This window comes from Staurois parvus, unplaced genomic scaffold (genome assembly GCF_062004578.1).
Source record: "Staurois parvus isolate SC_StPar_1 unplaced genomic scaffold, SC_StPar_1.0 ptg000074l, whole genome shotgun sequence".
Classification (NCBI taxonomy): Eukaryota; Metazoa; Chordata; class Amphibia; order Anura; family Ranidae; genus Staurois; species Staurois parvus.
In genome coordinates, this window is record NW_028317870.1 from 949,897 (window position 1) to 974,653 (window position 24,757).

The window sequence follows — 24,757 nt, forward strand, 5'->3', positions numbered from 1 at the left end:
TTTTTTATGCACATAGTCCCAAATCTGGATTGTACATGTGTTTGCATATTGCTATATAGTTTATTAAATTAATGCAGGGTGTCCCTGTAGCCTAACCCAAGATTAGCTGCCTGGCAAGCGAGTTCCCAATCTTAGTAAATCAGACCTTTACCATCCTGAGGTCTTTGAAAAATAAATAGTCAAGGCTGTCTACCACCCATCAATATTACCACATTTTCACTTTAGAATTTACTGTTCCAGATTCTCTTTTTCCATATCTAAGACCAAAGGAGTTCCAGTTATATGTTGACAGATCTTTCTCTCTCTCTACCAAGAAGGTTTCTTCAGGTATAGGAATAATACGATTAGGAAGGGTTAATTCTTCAGACCATAGCTGACCAGCTGGGATCATTTTCTTCTTCCTACACAGAAGGACATAAATGGATTTCTGTTTCATTCTCCGTGTAGTACGTATTCTATCTGAGCATGGCAAATAACTTTTCCACTGATTCCTTGTGGGCATCAAATTCGTTGTTTCACCTGTAGGACAGATAATATGTAAAAATAATTGCAGAATCATCATATTTTATTCAAATTTAACTTTTTTAATTTTGAGTGGAGTAGAAAAGATTAGAACTCAGTCAGGTTTTTTGTTTTTGTTTATTTTTACAGAGTCCCAATAACAATGGCCATGGGAGAGTCCTCATGGCCATTGTTATTGGGACTCAAAGTGAAGAAGAATCCCAAATTTTAAGTTGTGACCAAAACAGAAATGGTGGTGGGGGGGGGGGATGGTTCAATGGGGACACGGTTCAATGGGGATACTTAAGCTTGGGGTGATATCTGTCTAAAAGGATTTATCCTACTTTACGGAACCTTCCCATATATCTTGGAAGTAAAGGACAGTCTCCCTAATAAGACACAGACAGCAGAAAAAAAAGCTTAAAAAGGGTTTTAACCAATTCCAAAACAAATTAAACTTTTTGGCTTTAGACACTTGATAGCACCTATTGAGCATTAAAATATTAAAAAGTAAAAGCATCACATATGCTAAAATTATTCGTAATTTTCAAATAATGGCGAGTTAAAAATCCACCCTAATAACAGTTTGCCCAGTCCTGATACTTTGTCTAGTTTTACCCTAGGTTCACACTGTGGATTTCAGTGCATTTCCCAGTTTGCAGAAACACACTACAGTCCATGTACCATGATTTCCTATAGATCTAGTTCACATCTGTGTGTTTTGAGCCAGTGAGTTTTTGGAACTGGTGAGGACAGACTGCGTTTTGCGTGTAATAGACTTCAACGGACCTGCACCAAAAACGCAAGTGTTGCTTTTTTGATGCATTTTTGGATGCTGCTTTTTTTTTGCCAATAGGAAAGTACTGACTTTGATGCCACTTCGATGCGACTTTGAATGGGCGTGACTTTGATGCGACTTTGGGTGGGTACAACTGTGATGTGACTTTGGATGAGTCTGACTAAGGGCTCGTTCACACTAGGCTGTTTTGCCAATGCTTGCCAAACGCCCCTATAGCGTTTGGCAAGCGTTGGTCCGGTGTTTGCGGAGCGTTTTTAACGCTCGGCAAACGCTCCGCAAACGCCGCATACGCGGTTTAGCGGCGGTTGCTAGGCGTTTGCCGAGCGTTAATAACGCCCCACAAACGCCTATAATGCATTTGAGTGGTGTTACCGCTCCGCAAACGCCCCGCAACCGCGTCGCAACCGCACCGCAAACGCCGGCCGGGCGTTTGCGGAGCGGCACCATAGACGAGAATAGGAGGCTTCAAAGCCTCCTGACTCGACCAGAGGCGTCCGTTTTGCCGCGACGCGACGCAAACGCTCCTGTTAGAACAGCACCATGTGCTGTAATGTGCAGAGTTGGCAGAGGCGTTTGGGAAGCGGTAAAAACGCTTCCCAAACGCCTCTCTGCCGCCTGCACACAAGGCTAGTGTGAACGTAGCCTTAGATGCAACTTTGGATGAGTCTGACATAGATGCAACTTTGGATGGGTGTGACTTTCATGCAACTTTGCTAATAGGAAAGTATAACAGTTCTGTTCATGTAGTGCAACTTTGATGTGTCTTTACACTCTTTGGCACGCTAGTCAAATCAAAGTTGCACTACATGAACAGAACTGTTACACTTTCCTATGAGCACAAAAAAGTCGCTTCAAAGTCACACCCATCCAAAGTCAAATCAAAGTGGCATCAATATCAACACATTTTTATTGGCAAAAAAATTGAGTACTGACGGGATACTTTTTTTATTTGCACTAACATCCAATTTTGAGGACAAGCTTTCGGGGTATGTCCCCTTCTTCAAGGTCCAGGCAGTACTGCCGAAAGCTTGTCCTCAAAATTGAATGTTAGTGCAAATAAAAAAAGTATCATGTCAGTACTCAATTGTTTCTGTCGCAAGTGCACTAATACGGCTACAATCACCTCAAGCTATTTGCCAAAAAACCCCACAATGCATAAACACATAAAAAAAAGTGTGTTCAAAAATGCAAAACGCACTGTGAAATTTCACAATATGCATATACGTGAGCCTAGCTTTAGCTTATAGCCAGATTAAGCTGATATTTTTCCTTTTCTTTCACTTTCAAGTTTGAAAAAAAAATTGTCTAAGTTTTCCCCTAATTGCCATTAGCATGGAACACCAAGCATTCAGGCTACTATGCTTATGACTGAAAGGCTGCAAGTCCCTTCCCTTATGTTAGCTGAGAAAAATGTGTGTGTTTGTGGTAAAAAAAAAAAAAAAGCAATTATTCTTGGCAAAAAAAAACACACACACAACTTCTTTTTTTAATTGGAGGGATTAGGTGGGTACAAATATGATGAATTAAAAAAAACTAATTATTTAGCTATGCATATACGTTAGGAAATTGCAGTGTGTCACTGAGGTGGCAGTGTGTAGGTGGCGACAGCCGTAGCAGTGGATTTATTCAATGTGCTTCGGGAATGTGACACTATATACGTCCCTTACCTTCATAGGATATGGTGCTCTCATTGAGCATGGCCCCTGGGATTTTCAGCTACTGTACATCCAGTCAACCTTGTCCCTATTACTCGACAGCATCCACTCTGTGGAAATGGACACCATGCAACAATTGGTCACATAGTTGCTGAGCTCCCACATCTGTATCAGCCTACCTTTGTACACCACTCCAGTTCCTGAGGTTCCCTGTACTTTGCCACCTCCTGGTCATAGCCTCTACTCTAGGTTTGCTCCGCCTATTGCTCCTGGTATGCTCCCCATCACTTAGACTCCCCTCCTTGGCAAATCCAGTTGTAGTGAAGGTAGAGTCCTGTTAGCTTGGTGTGTGATCATTTGCATGAATCCTACTGATATCCCTCCAGTTGAGAAAAACCCACTCCAGACACTGGTTGAAGATTTGGATTCCCAAGAATCAATATCAAGCCCAGATATTGGCCTTCCTGCAGACCATGTCCAAATGCCTTGACCAGTTACAGCAGGATCTGCAGGTGGCACCCCTACCTTTTTGGCTCCTCTAGCTCCTGCTTCTGGCCTGCCAACTAGGTGAGCCGTTTTGACCATCTATATGTAAGCTAAGCTACCCTGGCTATCCATCAGCCTGGACAGGGTTCCTGAAGTATAGCACACATTTTAAACTGCAACCTATCAACTTTACCAAGGGTCACACCAAAGTGACATACATTATCTTATTATTATTTGGAGAATATATTGTCTGGGTTTCATCCTTTCTGGGACCACTGGGATCGTCTCATCTTCAACCGCTTCCTGTTTGCCTTTAAATGCACTTTTGACAGACCTGTCCTAACCTAATTTGCCGCTGCTGTTCTTTTCAATCTACACCATAGCTCCTCTACTATCAACCGGTATGTAATAAATTCTGCATCCTTACATCACAGCTGGCCTAGAATAACAAGTCCTTGTGGCTACCTTTTGACAGGACCTAATTAATATAAAGAATGAACTGGCTGAAAGGTCTTTGCCTATTGACTTGGACAATCTAATTTCTCTCACATTCTCTGAAAGGATTCCATGGAGTACTGAAAAGAAGTATTCTACTGCTGAGGACAGTCAGATACACAACCAGGACTAGTCAGGAGGAACCTAAGCAGCTGGGTGGAACCCACCTAATGCTAGAACAGTGTTGGTGGAGATGTACCCAGGTGTTGCGTATCTATTGTGGGGAGAAGGATCATTTACTTTCTAAATATCCTCTCATTTACTTTCTAAATATCCTCTTCATCTGGAAAACACAGTATAATTCCTTTCTAAGGTAGGGTAGCAGGTGATTTTAATCCTGTATTCACCACAAACATGTATGTTCCTGTCACATTCTGAATCTTTGACAAACACCAGCAGTGCCAGTTCAGCTGCAGCAGGTAGCTTCCCGAGGCTCCCTAGCTCAAACCTTTGGTATTCCATTTAATTCCTCCTCATATCATCTGCAGATGTCACACAGATTCTTTGGATTCTCCAATTTATCTACATACTATCCTGGTGGACCCATTATTGCTGCACTTAGAAGCCATTTATAATAATTTAAACAGCGTTCTGGTTCTGTTTATTGAAGGGCCTTTGGAAAAAATGCAACAATCGTCTTCATCCTTACCGTGTGAAGGATTATATATGCCTGCTTGCTGTGGTACACAATACTGTGTCTTACAGTCAGTTTAAGACATGAGCACCTTCCATTAGTTTGACATGAATTACTGACCCACTGATACTCTTAGAGGTACCTTGTCTTTTTTGTGTTTTTTCCTGTGTTTACACCCCTTTGCTGGAATGATCTGGAGGCTTCCCACGAGTAGTATCTTTCATGTTCAGTGTTGTTGATTTCCATGCTCCCTCTGCTATGTAGAGAGATTTGTTTGGACTATTTTATCATTTACAAAATAATCATAAATGCTTCCTGCATCTTTGCTGCTACCTCTGTTTAGAAAAAAATCCTCTTCCTTTTTTGAGCCACCTCAGATTCTGCACTTTCTGAACTCCATTTGGTCTAACGTCTCCAATCTGCTGATCAAGGCTACACTTAAAGGATTTGCTAATTGTCGCTGCACCAACTGGCCATGCAGGTCCCAATTTTTAACCACTTCACTACTGGCATATCTATTAAAATAGCAGTCATGGACATGTATCACTGCAGTGCTGTGCTGAACCCCACTTCAGGAAACATACACAAGTGGCCAGTGCACCCATGGTAAAACATGAGATACCACTGGGGTGTCTACTTTCTGTAAAAGGTAATTTTGGTGCTGTTGTACTGTTCTGTTATTTTTGTTATGCTTCATAACTGAAAATAAGGGAAACATGTTTTTTTTTTTTTCAACATGTTTGGGGTTTTTTTGTTTTCACTTTTATAGTAAAAAATTAAAACCCCAGTGGATAATAAATTCCATCAAAAGAAAACTCTGTCTCAAAAAATTACTTAACATTATTTTGAGTAGTGCGTTGAAAGTAATTGTTAGTCAAACTGTCACAGCACTGAAACTGAAAATCACTACTAATGAAGTGATATTACAAGTGGGTACTCAAGTGGTCAATCCTAGAGAAAAGAATCAAAGTTCCCTCCATCAATTTCACCCCTCACCTTATCAATTTTTATGAAGTCTTTGCCAGCTCCAATCCAGTTACCAACAAATTATAGCTTCCTCTCCTTTTTCATATTCCCAGTCTTTTCAAGTTTCATTATTGAAACCTCTGGTACCTAATCAGGTATGTAAACCTGCCCAGCCATCCTGTCCTTGTAACGAATCCTTGAAAGAATTTTAGGCTCATGCCATACTGGATTCAAAGTTTTAGAACAACAAGCGTTTTTATTTAATCAATTGGAAGGGCTTGGGCACAGGAGAAAGCTCCTGGCTGCTGATGTCTTTGAACTTGTGAATGAGGTGTGGAAAATCAACACTTCCTTTGAAACCTGGCCAAGTCGCACGACCATGGGTTTTCCACAAGATTTTCACAGTTGCGGCAAATCAGGTATGCTTGCATCACTTGGCCATTCCCTAAAGGACCCGTGAGTAGACACCCTTGCAACATCTGTCCATGTAGTCGCTAAGCCCCTACATGTGTACTTTCCTGCACCTCTCCAGTTCCTGAGCATCCTTATTCATCTGGCCATTTCCTCCAGTGGCTACTAATGCATCTACTGCTTTTTCCAGTATACAGTATGGGGACACATCTGAATCCAAACTCCTGTGAGAGGGTCCCAGGTGAACATCATCCATCCCTTTAGACTTTTCTCCTTCATAAACCCAGTCATAGTGATGGTAAACACTATTTTGCTAGGTTTTTGACATATGTATAGGGCTCCATTCACACGGCAGATGTAAAAATTAAAGTACTTGACGACAGTTTTTATAGTCTTTTGGGAGAGGAACAGATGATGCAGATTCAACCGTAAATAATGAAAGTGCTTATAAGTTCTATAAATGTCAGAAAAAAGGGGGTGGAGAGCTGAAGTTATACTCTGCAGAGCTCAGAGCTGATGAGCATAGAAATCATACTGACTGTCTGCACAGAACATAAATAGTGCTCATCAGAGGCAATTCATGAAGAACAAAACATACAGGCTCCACCTGTAAAATGCAAAAATTACATTTTACTTTCCCTGGGGCAAAGGAGAAACCTTTTTTGAGGAATTATCCGCACATACTTCAAAGTACATTTCATAGGACATAATTAGGGCAGGTAAAGAATGAGACCAGACCGTTTTCATGTGCTCTGTTAGGCCACACTACTAGAGTGTATATTTGAAAATTCACAGCTGGGCAGGTGCATGAGGAAACGTAATGGGGTAGATTTATTAAAACTGGAGCACTCAGAATATGGTGCAGCTGTGCATGGTAGCCAATCTGCTTCTAACTTCAGCTTGTTCAATTAAACTTTGGCAATAAAACCTGAAAGTTGATTGGCTTCTCTGCAGAATTGCACCACACAAGCTCCAGCTTTAGTAATTAACCCCTACAGTGTTGTGCATTTAAGGAAGCTTTTTAAAAAATAGGTTTTGCATATTTCAAATGGAGACAGAGCACAATAACCCAACATGAAAATTCCTGCAGAGGAGTGGATTGAGAGAAACACTGTATGTTTTGAGCTACAATCAAAATATGGTGACAAAAATACTGAGTGATGAGTGGTGGTGCCCAAACAGCATATACCTAGCAGAAAAATTCCTGCAGAACACAGGATGGACCCTGCTTTAACAAAAATTCAGTTATGTGCAACAGTGACACAGCTGCAAAACAACTGGGTTTTCAGGTCTGGATAGAATTAGTAAAATATGTAAGTGATGCAGCACTACTCTGATGATAATATTGATATTAATACTATATGAATGAACATATAAATGAAAAAAGTGTATAAAGGTGACACAATGTGCAACAAAACCATAAACAATGACCTGATCTTCCAGGGATCTATAATAAATGAACTGATCCTACATGGATCCAGAGTGTACACAGTGAATGTTCAGCCACTCAAAAGATGGTAATTTCAGATTTACCAATACTGATCGTATGGTATGATTGTGTATACAACCAAAGTCAGAATCCAAAGTGATGGTGTAAACAAATCAAGCAAACAAATATATAAACTTAGCCCAAATCAGACTAAATAGTGATACGTCCAAAATTAAACTCAAGAAAAACGCATGAAAAGTGCAAAATGTGCATAAACATGTAAGAATAAAATATCCAAATCCCAAAAAAGTGTTTTCATATACAATCAATTGGTTGAAAACCAATGTGTTACAGCTCACCACTGTGATCACCTCCTCGAATGGCAACAATACAGTGCATGTGTGCTGTATTAGAAGCAACTAGCAAAAAAAGGGAAAAAAGGTCTAGCTACCCCAAGCCTGTCCTTTTGCCATACTTGCACTCGCTAATGGCAGTCTACTGCATTCTACCTGGTAAGCATGTCACAGATCAGGAGGTTTGTGTGCAAATGTAATTCCTACAGAATTTTACCCAGCTGAAACCTGGGAAGTGGAGAACTTCTTGAAGTAGCTATAAAAAATTCAGGTCTGCCTCAAAAGATCTTGTTACCTTGGATACCTATAGAGGAACTACTGTACTGCCTTATTGAGGACAAGTGCCAGGCAAGGTATGTGTCATCTTTCCTTGCTGGAGAGGGTACTGCAGGTTGGTGCAATTGTCACACACCACCATTCCTAGCACAAGTTGCCACTGGGTTAACCACCTCTAAGCCTCTCACTGAAAAAGCTGCAGAATCTCTACTGCAATGTGGTTTCTGTCCCTTAGGAATATCAACTGCAACACCTGAGCCATACAATAACCTTAGGAATACATAAGAGGCACTGTTGCATCAGATAATGACTCAGTGGAAGAGGGCATTGAGGAGGAAGTGGAGGGGACAGCTCTGGCATCATCACTAGCAACTGTAAGTAACTAAGTTCTAGGGCTGTGCTCTGTCATGCAACTGAGTTGGCTGTAAACCATATATAGTGTTTCTGCCCATACTTGTTTAACCTGCATATATTTGTCTGTGGCCATATGAATCTTGCTGCTGGTTGCGTTTTCCAGTAATATGGAAACATTACTTTCCATGTGATGGTGAAGGGCATAGATGGCCTTACAACCAAAGAAATGTTGGCTGGGAATCTGCCACTGTGGTACAGCACAGACTTCAAATTCCCAAAAGTGGGCAGAATCCACCAGCTAGAAATGCAGAAGTTGTAAACCAGTAATCCAGCCAAAATGGCATTTAGGCATGGGGGTGGCTGGGGTGGTTTTTTTTTTTTTTTCCTAGTAGCTGAGGCACAAAACTTGAATGATCAATGCTACAGCTGGTTGGGTGGGGTTGTTAGCATCAGAGCCTACACTTTCCTCTACTCTGCATGGCTCCAAGCAGACGCTCTTCCCCACTGAAGTAGCCATACAGTAGAGTTCTGACAACTCTTGATATACCGTCATCTCCTTTGCTGGAGGCTGCTGAGATGGTATTATGAATACTGGGGGTAGAGATGGAAAGGGAGGAGATGGAAAAAGGAGGAGTGCAGCCCTTTTCCTGACAGAAAGCATTCTGGGGCTGTTCCCACTAAGTTGCATGGTGAGAGGACCGACATCTCTTCATCCACGAGGTAATGGCCACAGAGGCTGCTTGCTCCTTTATAGATGCATGGCACCTCATGCTTCTCCCTGTCTGCAGTACATGATGATGTAATGTGGGGCTTTTCCCTACTTTATTTTCAGTTATTAGGAGAGCTGTATGGGGCAGTAATGGTGCTTGTGTGCACTGTAACTGTGGTGTGTGGGTGTATTGTAAACTGTGGTGCTTTGGTGGACTAAACATCACCTCATTAATATGAGGCTCTATGCTGCAAATAAAGCGCACATGACCTCAACAGATTTTACATGCTCTTGCTAACCCTGTAAAAAAGAAAGAAATGAATAAAACAAGACCCCCCAACATAATAAAACTCAAAGCTGACTGAAAAGAAAAAAATCCAAATACCCATCCAAAAATACTACACGCAAAGTAAAACTCTTTATTGTTTTTTAACCACTTGCCGCTTCGCCACAGTACATTTTCTGTGGCAGCACAGCACATGCAGGCTCATGATTACATGATTGTGCCTGCTTCGGTATGCAGCATGCCCCATGCTGTATCCACCAGACACTGGTAACCAGGCATTATGTGATTGCGCATAGTAATCTCATGATAACAATGTTTAAAAAAACTGCTATGAATAGCTTTACATTCATGAACAGCTTGCTTACTGTTGTGATTGAACCACAGCAAACACATCGTACCTGTACCATGTGATTATCTGTAGCCAATCACAGATCACAAGCAAGCTGTTCATGAATGGGAAATCCATTCATGACACCTAAAACTATTGCTTATACAGTGATCATCACAATAGCAGTGCAAAAAAAAATCACCCTCCAGAGTGTCACTATTGTGATACTGAGCTACTCTGATGACAGCATGTAACAAAATAGTAAAAAAAGAAAATGTAAAAAAAAAAATCAAAAATTTCCAGTTTTTTTTTTCATTTTAATTTACATTTTTTTGTATACTGTTATTATTCAGTATCCCTGATCACTGCTGCACCAGTCTCAGTGGCTAAATGGTTAGCATTTCTGTCTGGCAGTACTAGGGTCATTGGTTCGAATCCCAACCATGGCTCCACCTGCCTGGAGTTTGCATGTTCTCCCTGTGCTTGCATGGGTTTCCTCTGGGTAATCCGGTTTCCTCCCACACCCCAAAGACATGCTGGTAGGTTAATTGGCTCCTGTCTAAATTGGCCCTAGTATGTGTATGTATGAATGTGAGTTAGGGACCTTAGATTGTACACCCCTTGAGGATTAGGGACTGATGTGAATGTACAATATATATAAAAAGCGCTGCATAAATTGACGGCTCTATATAAGTACCTGAAATAAATAAATAATAACATGATGAAGCTGTACTGCACTGGTGACAGTAAGTAAATAAAAATTGTGAAAAAAAAAATTCATTTTTTTTCCAAAACAATTTACAAAAGATTACAACTTCAAAAAACTCGTCATGCCTCTTACTAAATACCTCAGACTGTCTGCTTTCCAAAAATGGAAGAAATGAGAGGCATTCAGTACATCAGGACTGATCAATTTTCAAATATATACTATAGTTTGTAGACGCTCTAACTTTTACACAAACCAATTAATATACTTGTGATTTTTTTTTTTTTTTTTTTTGTCATGCAGCAGAATACATTTTGGCCTAAATTCGATTTTTTTTTTTTTTTCATTTTTTTTATTGGACATGTTTTATAACATAGAGCAGAAAATATTTTCAGTTTTTTTTTCATTTTATATAATAAAAAATTAAAAAAACCCAGTGGTGATCAAATACCACCATAAGAAAGCTCTATTTGTGTGAAAAACATTATATAAATTTAATTTGTGTACAGTGTTGCATGACAACGCAATACCCAGTTAAAGTAGCGCATTACGGAATAGCAAAAAATGGCCTGGTCATAAATGGAGTAAAACCTTCAAACTGCAAGTGGTTAAGGAAAAAAAACAAAAAAACTATAATTGAAGAAAAGAAATGTCCCCAAATAAACAAAAAAGGGGGGCTTTCACTTCACTCTTCAGAGGTCAGGTGCAAGACTAAGGCCAATTGTGGCTTCGGCAATACATTATAGAATGCTTGTTGGAGGAATTCCCACTGAACTTAAAGTGTACATTACCCCCAAAATATAATATTTCATATATCTAACGTGCATTTATTTTATACATTGTGTAGTATCAATTCGAAATCAATTCGATTGTAGCGCTATGATAAAATAAAAAATCTAACAACTGTGCCTAAAAGTGTAACAAAATGCAAATAAAGAAATCCAATATAACATAGCAAAACCACCCAGTGTCCAGTACATGAAAATATTAAACCCTTGGCGCCTCGCTTCCCGCCGCCCTTAATGGGGTTTTAGATGCTGGAAGGCGGGGTTCGAGGTCATATGACCACCGTGATTGGCTGTCACAACAGTAATCACATGATCAGAAAGCTCCCGTTTGCAAATGGATATCGGGAGCTTTCCGTTAGTTAACTATGCCAGAAGTGCGCACGGTGCATGCTCTCAGCACATTTCCGTTTGTCTTTGGGTATGTGCATATATGTGGCCTCTCAGCGTCAAGGCCCACCTGCCGATAGGCTTCATATATGCGTGCTGCCTTCGGGAAGAACTTGAATCAAAATGTCCAATTGAGTCCCCAAAAAAAACTGAATGAGCTGCCAAACAAATCAAATCCACTGTGTTCATTCAGCAGTCTTCTAAAGTGACACACTGATGCCTATGTCCACTTCACAACAGACAGACACTTACCACAGCAACATGCCTCTCTTATAACAAATTGATATATAGCACTTTAAAAGATGATAGCTCATTCTTGCCTGTTCACCTGTGCCCTTCTCCTCCGCACATATGTCCCAGGTATTGCATATAAAAACTAGAAAAGCTACAATTTCTGGGGAAATTGTGTGAAGTGTTCTTTCCTCCACCAGTAGTCTACAGCTGGAGTGGGCGGAGTAACTGGGTGGAGTGGCTGGAGTAACTGTTGTGTGGTTGGAGTGGCTGGAGTAACTGTGAAAAGGTTGGAGTGGGCAGAGTAACTGTATGGAGTGGGCAGAATAACTGTGTGGAGTGTTTGGAGTGAGTAAAGATAGTAAACATTACACTAACTAATTGATCAAATTTAAAAAGTGCACATGGTAAGCTTGATAGAGTGAGAAATGCATTTCAACTTTTAATTATTTATGTAGCACATTTTATTGCAATGTTGTTGCCCAAAGTGCTTCACAGTTACATTAAAACATACATTTATAAAAACATTAGCAACATTATCACCTCAAATACTCTCTACTGTAAAAAAAATGATTTCCAAACCTTTAACCAGAAGCTGGCCAAACTGTCACGATTTCAAATAGGGCAGAGAAGAGCGGTTAAAAACAAACTGCTCCAAATTGCTCACTTCACTGGCATCTTCAAATGGTTGTAGTTTTAAAAACTATAAATCCTACAGTGAAGAGCTTTATATTGTGAGAATCACAAGACCCAGACCTACTTTTTGACGCATAGTATGTCTCTGAAATATTAAAAATGAAGGCACAGTCGCAGTTTAGAATTTGCCCTTCAAATTTGAGGTGGCTAGAGTGGAGTTCCAATGAATGTCAATGGGCGGGGTGAGTTGCAACCAAATGGTCATATTGTGAAAACTATCAGGACTATGGCTTAGCTGTGGACATTTTTAGTGGCAGCAGGGATAGCTGAACGTTTTGATATAAGATTTGTGTAGGTGGACTTGAAAATGAGGGAATGATGGCAGTTTAGAAATCATGTCCTGATTTTTCAGCTCACACTCTAGCTTTTGTCAGCTCCCACTCTAATTTTGAACATTCCCCATTCACCACAAAAATGCCAATATTTTGTGAACCATTTGGCGAAACGTTCCACAAAGTAATAGCACACCAATCGGGAACAATCCGCACGTTTCGGTATATTACTGTCTATGTAGTGTATAAACTGTGTGAGGAGTTAGGGTGGTAAATTTGGCTATAATAATAAGAATATATATGTGAGATAACAGTAAGTGGTCTTGCCATGCAAGAACACTTAACTAAAATGCTTTCCAATAGTGCAGCATCACAAAAACAAGCAATGTTATTGAAGAAGACTAACAGCAAAGGTGAACAAATAGCAAGCATATAAAATACACTGCTTCCAGGCTGGTGGCCAAAGTGACAGCCACAAACCCCCAGCCTCAGAATTACAGATCAGACAATGGTTTTGTTTCTTTTTTTGTTTTGTTTTTTTACCTATTTATGACTCTGTTAAACTGTATGACATGATTTACAATGTAAGGGTTTACATCCACTTTAAAGTTTGGAACGCATCCGAACAGTGAATGCTTGGTCCGAACTTAGGTGCAGACAAAACAAACGTCTCATCCCTCTGAGCCGCAGTGTCTAAAAGAGGTGAAACATGTTAGACACAGATAATTTGGCTCAGTCAGGAAAGGTAAAGGAAATCTTATGTTTATTTTATGAAGTCTGTGCAACACATAGGGTGCTATTTACTAAAATTGGAGTGTGCAAAATCTGGTGCAGCGCAACTTCCAGTTTTTGTCACAGCTTAATTGAGCAAGTTGAGGTTAGAAGCTGACTGGCTACCATGCACAGCTGCATGAGATTCTGAGTGCTCCAGTTTTAGTAAATCTCACCCACTGTAATGCAATTTGCTACTTGTTTGGATTGTCATATAGGGGTCTTGAGTTTACAGGGAAAGTTGTTCTGTAGTGCAACAGATGAAAACTCAGAGAGGGTATAACACTGCTTGGAATTTCAGTGCAGCAGAGGCAGAGTCATCAGTTCATATGGCAAGTTAGAAGCTCAGTATATTTTTGGCAGAATGAACCGGTATTTTTCTTTTGCATCATTTCTAAATATACATATATATGAGGAAATTTGCAAGTAATGAAGTACTGAATAGATTTTTTTTATATTGCCCAAGCATACACTTTAAATTATAAATAGTGTGTTAAATACCTTAATAGTCTCTCCTATAAAATATATACAATGTATGTATGTGCACGTTTACCTGTCACTTTGGAGGTATAGACAGAACCATCAGTCAAGTCTCCAAAACTGACTCCCACTATCAGGACAATCAGAGATAGAGCAGGAAGTAGCTTCATGTTTTTAAAAGGGATGTTTCTGCAGATAAACAAAAATTAATATTATTAATATGATCATGTTCTTTTACTATATTCTCTTTTTCTGAAATTTACTGGTGATTTGTGTTAACATGGGAACATTTTAGCAAGAATGCATCAAATACAGATACATTCGTAGGCCTTGTTCACACTTCTCCTGTCTGGAATCATTGGCAGCAATTGCACAATTATACACATGGTTCCAGATTGATCTTAAATCGCTGAAACACATGCAACGTGAGTTTGGGTTTCAAATGTGGCAAAATGGGTTTGAAAAACAAGTGAAGCTTGTCACCCAAGAAGGTGTAGGAGCTTCTTTGGTGAGTTTGTTGCACATAGGGCGGACCATTCAAATGAATGGACTGCCCTATGTGCAACACATTGAAACACACAAAAATCATGCAAAAAAGAAATGTTAGCAGGAATGCATGTTATGTGACATATGATTGGGGCCTTACAGTAATTGGTTAGCAATTAAACAAATGTCAAACTGAAGCCTTCAGATGATTTAGGTTTCCAATGTGGTAATAAAGTCTCATGGTGCATTAACTAAAACTGCAATTACCCCCAATTTCTTAAAATATTCCATTGTAACACTTAAAGCCGTAAACTACAAGGGCTCATTCACATTAGCAGTTGATGGGTGGTAAAACTCTGCAAACGCTCCCAAACACAAGCAATGCATGTGGCTGCAGCGTGCTACTGCAGGGTTCAAGGGGTTAAAGTGGAAATCTAGCCTTAAAACTGTCCCCTCCCTCTTCCTAATGCTTATGCTAATTACCTGTGTAAGAAAGCTATACACTCACCGGCCACTTTATTAGGTAAACACAAATTGCTAATCAGCCAATCACATTCCAGCAAATCAATGCATTTAGGCATGTAGACATGGTGAAGACTACTTACTGAAGTTCAAACCGAGCATCAGAATGAGGAAGAAAAGGGATTTAAGTGACTTTGAGCTTGGTATGGTTGTTGTTGCCAGACAGGCTGGTCTGAGTATTTCAAAAGCTGCTGATCTACTGGCATTTTCACACACACATATATATATAATTTTTTTTTTTTTTAAACGTGTTATTGGCATGAAACTTTCATCACATGTCGGTAACAACCCATGCAATCCATACTTATACAAAACAATAAAGTTCAGAAATTAGGTTATGTGCAATAAAATGGAATGACACAAGGAAAAAGTATTGAACACACTGACTGAAATTTATTTAATACTTCGTACAAAATTCTTTGTTGGTAATGACAGCTTCAAGATGTCTCCTGTATGGCGAAACTAGTCGCATGCATTGCTCAGGTGTGATTTTGGCCCATTCTTCCACACAGTCTTCAAATCTTGAAAGTTCCGTGGGCCTCTTCTATGAACTCTGATCTTTAGTTCTTTCCATAGATTTTCTATTGGATTCAAGTCCATTGATTTGTAAGCTGTGTACCGGGGTGGGCTCCCCAGGATACAGTGAAGTCACGAACGAGGAAGGCAACCCCAACACCAGGTTTTGCCACAACAGAATTTTACTTAGATGTGGCAAATAAACACAACCACAAATGCTGGAAACATACAATAAATTTACAAACACCCAGCCCAAAGGCTGAAACCCTTGTGCTGCACAGCACGGCGCCTCCTGATGGATGAAGGTAGAAGGTGTAGTAATTTACCTACTGTCGGGCACAACTAAGCTGCCACACCTTACCTGTTATTACCCTAAAAGAGCAGGAATCAGTGTATGGGTGTATGGTGTGGGCTAGCCTGCAGTGCAGCACAACAGCTTACAATCTTACACATATCTACAGTATTCCCCCTCCCATAACTGGTCCTGTAGCACGTTCCTGAGTATTCCTTCTGAGCAAAACGCCAGTCTGACTTGAGTTTGTGGAATTTTATCACCTCTCCAATGTGAAATGTCACTTTAAGTTGTGGAGTCCTTCCAATAATCAGTAACAACACTTGTGGCCTGACCCAAACAGAGACCCTAACTAACTATAGGCCTGGACTCCGTCTGAATACGCCAACACTGAAATGAGGTGTGTGCAGGATCTTACCGACCCGGGTCTGCTTTGCATCCGCTGGTGACTCTGAATAGAACAAATGTCTCTCCAACAAGCATGCGGTATCGCAGTATATGCTGCTTAGTTCCTCTGCTCTCATCAGCATTCCTGGCAGCAATCTTCCTTTCTCTGAACAGGATCAGGATCTTGGACACGATCAGCTTCACGTAGCTGCAGCTCTGGTTACTGAGTGATGCTCTTACACCTGGATGCCATCAGATTCTCTGCTCACATGGCTCCTTCAGTCACCATCCTCTAAACATGGCTTCTCTCTCTTCTTCCTGTTCTCTCTAAACTCTGTGTGAAAACTCCACCTCTTCATGAATATAGAAATATCTATGCAGTCTGAGTTAGAAAAACAGTGATATCTTGTGGCTAGACAGCAGAATGTCAATCAAAACATTTAATTTACTCCACACAAAGTGTTCAAACAATGAGAGCTGTTTCCCCATCTCACAGATTGGCTGGGCCATTCTAGTAGCTTTATTTTCTTTCTTTGAAACCAGTTGAGAGTTTCCTTGGCTTTGTGTGTGGCATCATTGTCTTGCTGAAATGTCCACCCTCGTTTCATCTTCATCATCCTGGTAGATGGCAGTAGATTTTTATCAAGAATATCTAGGTACATTTTTTTCATTCATCCTTCCTTCAATGCAATTAAGTTTGCCAGTACCATGTGCTGAGAAACAGCCCCACACCATGACGTTTCCACCTCCAAACTTTGCTGTTGGTATGGTGTTTTTGGGGTGATGTGCAGTGCCATTTGACCTCCAAACACAGTGTGTATTATGGCATCCAAAGAGTTACATTTTGGTCTCATCTGACACAACTATATTCTCCCAGCATTTCACACGCTTGTCTAAATGTTGTGCAGTAAAATTTAAACAAGCTTTAACATGCTTTTTTTTCAGCAATGGAGTCTTGCGTGGTGAGTGTGCTTACAGGCCATGGCGGTTGAGTGCATTACTTATTGTTTTCTTTGAAACAATTGTACCTGCTAATTCCAGGTCTTTCTAAAACTCTCCACAAGTGGTCCTTGGCTCTTGGACAACTCTTCTGATAATTCTTTTCACTCCTCTGTCAGAAATCTTGTCATGGCTGATTTGTGGTGAAATGATGTTCTTTCCACTTCCAGATTATGGCACCAACAGTGCTCTCTTGAACATTCAGAAGTTTAGAAATCCTTCTGTAACCAATGCCATCAGTATGTTTAGCAACAAAAGGGTTGCGAAGGTCTTGAGAGAGCTCACCAAAGTGTCAGCCAGCGGTGGCTGCAGGAGAGAGGAAGAGCACTCTAACAAGGGCTAGTAAGGCCTGGAATGGTGATGTCACCTATAGGCTTCAGTGGTTTCTTCCTGCCCTGCAGCCATGCTGACTGACACAGGGAAGCCAGATCACATGACTGGATCAGAGATCCAGGCAAGTATATACATCTTTCTTACACAGATCACTTAGCATAGGTGTTAGGAGAGGGGAGGGGACAGTTTTAAGGCGAGTTAGGTGTAAGCTGAAATTTTATTTTAAAAGCAGACGGAGATCCAAACACCTGTTGCTCTTCAAAAAGCAAAGCAAATGTGTTCCTGACCTAAATGAGCCATTCCAGTTATACCTATTTTTTTAATATGGACATTTTGCATAATTTTGAGTTGGATAAAGCAAGAAGTTTAAAATGGCCTGTGATTGTTTGTTTGTTTTTGTGTGGGGTAAATCATTATTGAAATGCTTTTTCACAATCTATAGTGTTTCCTTATGGCCAGCCTTTCTAAATAAAATAAAATTTAGACTGTCTAACCTCCTCATTACTGCGCTATAGCCAAAAGATAGTTATATTCTCTCATTCTGGGAGGGCGTCTGTAGGAGTGTGCAGCGGGCGTGCTCTGTAACCGCTGTGTCTGTTGGATACGGCTGATCACAGATTGCTGTAAAGGACCAATAACAGTGGCCCTTTACCATGTGATCAGCTGTTTCCAATCACAGCTGATCACATACAAACAGATTGACAGTTATCGGCTTTGCCTTTCCTCAGTGTTGTCACTGTGTGAGGAAAGGAAACCAACAACTGGCAATCCTGACGGTGCTTTTTTTACTCTGATAATCGCAGTGCCTGATGATCAGTGCAGCCCCAGCAGTGCCCATCCATGCAGATTATCCATGCTATCTATCAGTGCCCATTAGTGCCGCTTATCAGTGCTGCCTATCAGTGCCTCATCAGTGTCAATCAGTGCAACCTCATTAGTTCCCATCAGTCCAGTCTCATTAGTTCCCATTAGACAAGTCTCATTACTGCCCATTACTTCAGCCTCGTCGGTGCCCATCAGTGCAGCCTCATCGATGCCCATCAGTGCAGCCTCATCAGCGCACATCGGTGAAGAAAAATTACTTAACTGAAAAATTTTAAGACCGAATTGCAGAAAAAAGTTTTTTTCTTTTCAAAATTTTTGGTATTTTTTTTGTTTAGCAAAAACATAAATAACCCAGTGGTGATTAAATGGCACCAAAATAAAGCTCTATCAAGCTATATCTGTCTCAAGCAAATGATACAGTGTTGCATGATTGTGCAATTGTCATTCAAAATGACAGAGCTAAAAGCTGAAAATTGGCCTGGGCAGGAAGGGGGTTAAAGTGCCCGATATTGAATTGGTTAAACCCCTTTCTTGTACTGCCCACTACTATGTTTATGATGATGGCCTTGTAATTTTAAAGTATATTTACACTTTTGCTGTCAAACTTGAAAAAAAAACATACTGTGTTATGTGTGGGTCCATTCACAGCTCATACCTGTAAATATATATATATATTTTTTTACAAAGTTCTTACCTTTTTAAATGTTTCTTTGGAGCAGGCCTGTGGGCAGACAGCAAGGTTCTCAGAACAATTTCAAAGTGAGTCTGTCTCCACATAAAAGCTCTATTCATTAAAATCAGGCAAGATTCTCTAGATCTTAAAGTGATTGTAAACCTTAGACATGAAATATAAACAAAGCACATCATTCTATACTGTCCACTTGTCTCTATGCAAAGCAATGAGTGTGATTCTTCACTGCTGTCTCCTTCCTCTGCTATCTGCATGAGTCACTTGTGAGAGGTCAGAACCAAGGTCAGTCTGGACCTAGAGAAAAAGGTGATAGAAGAGCAGAGCTCTAGCACAGCGCTTGTGATTGACAGCCACAGCCGTGCTCGTTTTCTATGTACTGGGAGGAAGGGGTGTGTTCTTTTCCTCCAATCAGGGCTCTTCTCACTGAGATCAGCACTGTGAAACTACAGATTCCTGTCCCCTGTTTTTAAGAGCTGACAGATCCTGTGTAAACTGAGCACTTTGAACAGCTGTAGAGGACATATTGCTTCTGAAAAACAGGTACAACTGTGATTACCAAGCATCTCCGATGGGGAGGAAGATTGTAAACAAAACAATCTTCCTCCCTGTCAGCTCGAGCACACTGCTTGGGATGAATATGCACAGTACAGCCATCCTGATCAGTGTGCTTACAGTGAAGAACACCCCCCCGCCCCCTAGTAAAACACTACCAGCACACAGTTAGCCCTTTGATCGCCCCTCACATTAACCCATTCCTGCCCAGTGTCATTAGTACAGTGTCAGTGCTGTTTTTTTAAGCACTGATTGTGACGATTGCTGCGTCAGACCCCAGCCTTTCTCGCCAAACTCGTGACCGAAGGACTAGCCAATCTAAAACCGCTCTGTCACGTGCGTAACAATGCCATGCCCAGCTGCACCCTGCACACAGATTTTCCAGCTAATGGACCACAATCTGTGTACCTGCAGCCTGAGAGCAATTGTTACTGGATCAGGTTAATTACGCAATTAACCCTTCACACTGCCACCACCTCCTTTTTGTACAGAGAAAGAGGAAACTCGGCAATATTAGCAATACACTATGATGTTTGAATAATCATCTGTATACCACTGTCACCACAGGCAGGGATATATAGAGGTGTAAAAACACACGGTAGCGCTCTTCAGAGGCGGGTTCTTAGTTTGCATTAAAGAGCTTTAGAAACAGTTCAACACTTTCAGAAAGTAAGATTTATTACTAAAAGGACAAAAGGGTGCAACAAAAATATTTACAGAAAAAGATGTAGCCTATATATATATATATATATATATATATATAAATAAATATACAGAGAGCAATGACACAGCAAAGAGATAACAGAAGTTTAGCGAGATAAAGTACTTGCCAAAAGTCCTGGGTTAAGCAGTGTCAAAGCAGAAGGGCCTTATTTCCCAAAGTTAGTTCCGATGTTAAAAGGGAGCTTCTTCAACTTCAACGCCGCTCAGCTTCGCTCCACGCATAACAGCTTTTCTAGGAACTCAGCAGGGTGTCTCCCTGAAGCAGAGAACCAATTGCCTCATTTAAGAGGGAGTTGTAGGTGGAGGCCCCAGCAAGAACCAAAATCCCTCCCAAGTTGATACCAGGGCAATAACTTTCCCTGAATACATATAACATTCTATCCACGAGTAGATTAATATGCAGAATCGCCTACCGAACGTCTAGATATGAAATATCTGCTGGGACGGTTAAGGAGATATCATTTTCTGCTCCCCTGCAGAGGTCAACTAGGGGGTGTAATATATCAGACGACTTGTATTCAAGTGACCGGTCTGAATATATGCCTGGTTTTTATGTAAGTCTTGCATATTCCAAGATATGAAAGCATAGGGGAAAAGGGGATTTTTAAATGTGAGTCGGTTTTACGACTACCTGGAATGTCTTTGGGGCTCAGTGAAGGACTTGGTTTATGGCTTTACGATAATTTTCCAGCAAGAGTCTTGCAGACATACAGGGGCCAGGCTAATTGGGGTTTATAACCATGACACCCTTCCAATGAGTTTGCTGCCTGTGATCTCTGCATCAAACAGACCACATGTCACTCAACAGAGAGGGAGGGGGGATATCGGAGGAATCTGATTTGGGAGTAGAAAATAATACAAGATGGAGGCCTTTGCCAAAATAGAGGTTCGCATCCATCTCGATTGCTACACTGATCACTGTATTGGTGTCAGTGACACCAAGTTAGTTCCCCCCCCATGTCAGAATGTCCACCGCAGTCCTGCTATAAGTTGCTGATCGCCGCCATTACTAGTAGAAAAAAAAAATCCCATTATCTATACCGCCATTTGTAAACGCTATAACTTTCACGTAAACAAATTAATTTACATGTTTTTGGTTTTTTTTTTAGCAAAGACATGTAGCAGAATAGATTTTGGCAGAAATTTAGGACAAATGTTTACTGGACATCTTTAATTGCAAAAAGTCCAAAATATAGTTTTGTTTTTTTTTTCTCTCAAAATTGTCGGAATTTTTTTGCTTATAGCACAAAAATTAAAAACCACACAGGCAATCAAATACCACCAAAAGAAAGCTCGATTTTTGAGAAAAAAAGACATAAATTTCATTTGGGTGCAGCGTTGCATGACCACGCAATTGCCAGTTAAAGTAACGCAGTGCCTTTATTTAAGCCTACCATAGAGATCTACAGCTTATCCTCAGAAACTGTCCCACCAGGATACACTTAAGGGATCTTAGGTGGTGACTGGAGGCATGGAGGAGTGTATAGGCTGAAGTTGGTTTCCTGAAGGTTTTCTTCAACAGTTTATTATTTTCAATTCTAATTGTGAGGTCTAGGAATTATATTTCTCTTGCATCAACTACATACGTTAGTTTGATATATCGTGTATTATTTTGTTTCATAAACATCTCCAGGTCACGGATGGAGCCATACCACAGCATAAACACATCATCGATGTACCTCAGCCACACCTTCATGTGGCTGAGGTACATTGATGAGGGGTACACTGCATCCTCCTCCCACCACTCCAGGTGGAGGCAGGCATAGGCAGGGGCCCATGGGCCCCCATAGAGGTACCCCTGATCTGCTCATGATAGGCACTACAGAAATGAAAGAAGTCATTGAACAATGCTAATTCCAATAATTCAACAATTAATTTTGGGCCCCCATAGCTGGAAAATTTGCCTCCAGAAAATGGGAAACTGCAGCTACTCACCACTCATGTGGTAAGGACATGTACAGAGACTCCACACTCACAATTAGAACCCCTTCAGCTACTTTAATCTCCTCAGTTATTTCCAGGACATCTTTCATGCCCTTTACGTATGAGGGTAGACCAGTCACCAGATCTTTAATCAAAGAATCAATATATTTTCCAACCCTTTCCAAAGGTCCTTTTTATTGCCGACACAATAGGTCGACCTGGAGGGTTATTTGCATTTTTGTGTATTTTAGGGATAGTATAGAAAGTGGGGGTATGATATGCCCCCACATTTAAATACTCCAATTCTTTTTTCGTGATCAGACTTGCCTCACAAGCAAAGCACAATTTTTCATTAAGTACAGCCACCAGACCAGGAAAGGGATTCAAATCTAACTTTCTATATGTGGACCTATCTGCTAGCTGTCTGCGGACCTCTTTCTCATAATGCTTATCAGCCAGAAGGACCACATTACCTCCCTTGTCACTGTTTTTAATGATTACATTACTGGCTTCTTTTAATTCCCTTAGCGCTTGTCTTTTGCTTGATGTAAGATTATCACATATAGTTTTCTGCCAGCCCACTTTATTAAGGTCCTCTTGGATCAAGTCTAGGAAGACACCTAGCCATTTGTTTCCTAAACTGTGGCATATTACTAGATCTAATCTATAAATTCACTGTCCTTTTCCAGGGCAGACTTATTTCTGGATCTTCCTCTTCTAAAGAGTGCTGATTCTCATCTAGGAGTGACATTAGATTGTTTTAAATACACCTCCCTCAATAAGAGACACACATCTTTGTAAATCTCAAAGTGATCCATCTTATTAACGGGGGAAATACTGAGACCTCTCTGTAAAAGTTCAATGTGTCTACTTTCAAGTGGAAAGTTTGAAAAATGAATTACCTTCATATCATCGGGGGTATTAGTTTGCTGCGTGGGTGCACTTCTTTCAACAATCATCGGTCTTTCTGACTCCTGGTGCATGTATGGTCTCAAATGGTTTGGATTTCCCTGGATCTTTTTTAGTTCATTTTCCTCTGCCTTCCTTGGCTTCTAGATCTTTCCCTCCTTTTAAAATCCCCTTGGGTAGTGTTGGATCATCCGTTGGTCTGGTCTCTGTCTAAAAAAAACTCAGAGCGTTGTTTGCCCTCTTCACTTTCGGAAGAGGTAACCCTCATGTAAGACCAGTTTGGGAACGTTGTCTCCTCCCTCTAGATCTACTCCTACCTTTTTAGGGGTAAGATCAAATATTTCCCCTTTGTCCAGTCCTCCTGGTCTCTCATGAATTTAGACTGAGAAAGTACAAAAAAATCTTAAAGTAACAAAACAATTTTCTTTTTTTAAAGGTCATTAAATTTTACAAAGTCCGGTTTTGCTTTGAGTGGTTCTAATTTTAGTCTACTGTGTTCAATCTGGGATTGAAGGTCACTGAGCTGTAATTTTCTCTTCCTTCCAATCCATGTTCAATGCATTGTTGCTTCCACTTTACTATAAACCTTTCCATTTGTAGATGTGTAGCTGGGGTCCCTAGGGCCCTAGGGACCAATTTATGACTGTTGTATGGATCGAGGGAGAGGATGTCCCACTGCCTATTCAAAGATTTCATCGTTCATTGTCTATGTTCTTTGAATAGGGTTCTAATCAAATCACTTTCACATGGATCTTGTTCCCTTACCTCTTAAGGCGGCTCTAATTTCCTCAATTTCATCACCTATTGTAAACGCCATTAAAAGTCTCTATATGTATCTAACTCTTATCACTAGTACTTCCCAATAGTGGTGGGTGGAGGATCTTAAATAAAGTTCCCTCTAAAAGCAGATCTCAAAGGGGATCAAGAGACTAATATATACTAATTTTTGAATAAAAAGGCTAATAAGTCAGGGTGCTAAAGCCCGAATTTAAGAAGATCTCAGTTCCGTTTAAAGCTAATAATAGTCACCAACTCATCCATTATCGGTGGGGTACCTCCTAAGCCAAAATCCCATCAAAGATAAAATATTGGGGATCAAGGGAGGTCAGCAAAATAAAGAGGCTTCTCCGGAGGACCAACTGCAGTGTAACTAATCACGTGTTCATTTTACTGAAAAATGAAAAAATTCCACAAAACAAAAAGTAAATCGAGTATCGCTTAATGATCCTCCAATCATCATTAAAACAAGGACTGATAACCTTATCACCTTGAAAAACAAGAGCCTGGACTCCTTACACACATACACCTACGCTGACAGGCAAACATTAGATCAAAGGTTGTTAGTTATTGATCAAAGGGACCATCTTTCCAGCGGGATTGTTTTTGGGGTGCCCTGGACCATGCTGAGGCCTAAACCATCAAACGTGCTGGTCCGCCGTAATTCCATTTACAGTCATCCCTTTTCATGAAATGGCGGCTCTATAACGTGAAAGTTATAGACTAAATACCATGGGGCTGTTATACAGTTCATGCAATCTTAGTGGTGGTGATATCCATAAGGTGTGTTGTTGGGTCTTTCGCTTTGT

General features: G+C 40.5%; 1 protein-coding gene across 1 annotated transcript; it reads right to left on the reverse strand.

The window, feature by feature from the left end:
• Window positions 1-205: 205 nt before the first annotated feature.
• On the reverse strand, window positions 206-22,372 carry KISS1 (KiSS-1 metastasis suppressor). The gene is made up of 4 exons (XM_089669401.1): window positions 22,275-22,372; window positions 19,068-19,094; window positions 14,087-14,202; window positions 206-519 (listed from the first exon to the last, which is right to left on the reverse strand). The coding sequence occupies exons 1-4, from the start codon at window positions 22,370-22,372 to the stop codon at window positions 206-208; spliced, it is 555 nt and encodes a 184-aa protein (XP_089525527.1).
• Between the last annotated feature and the right edge of the window lie 2,385 nt (window positions 22,373-24,757).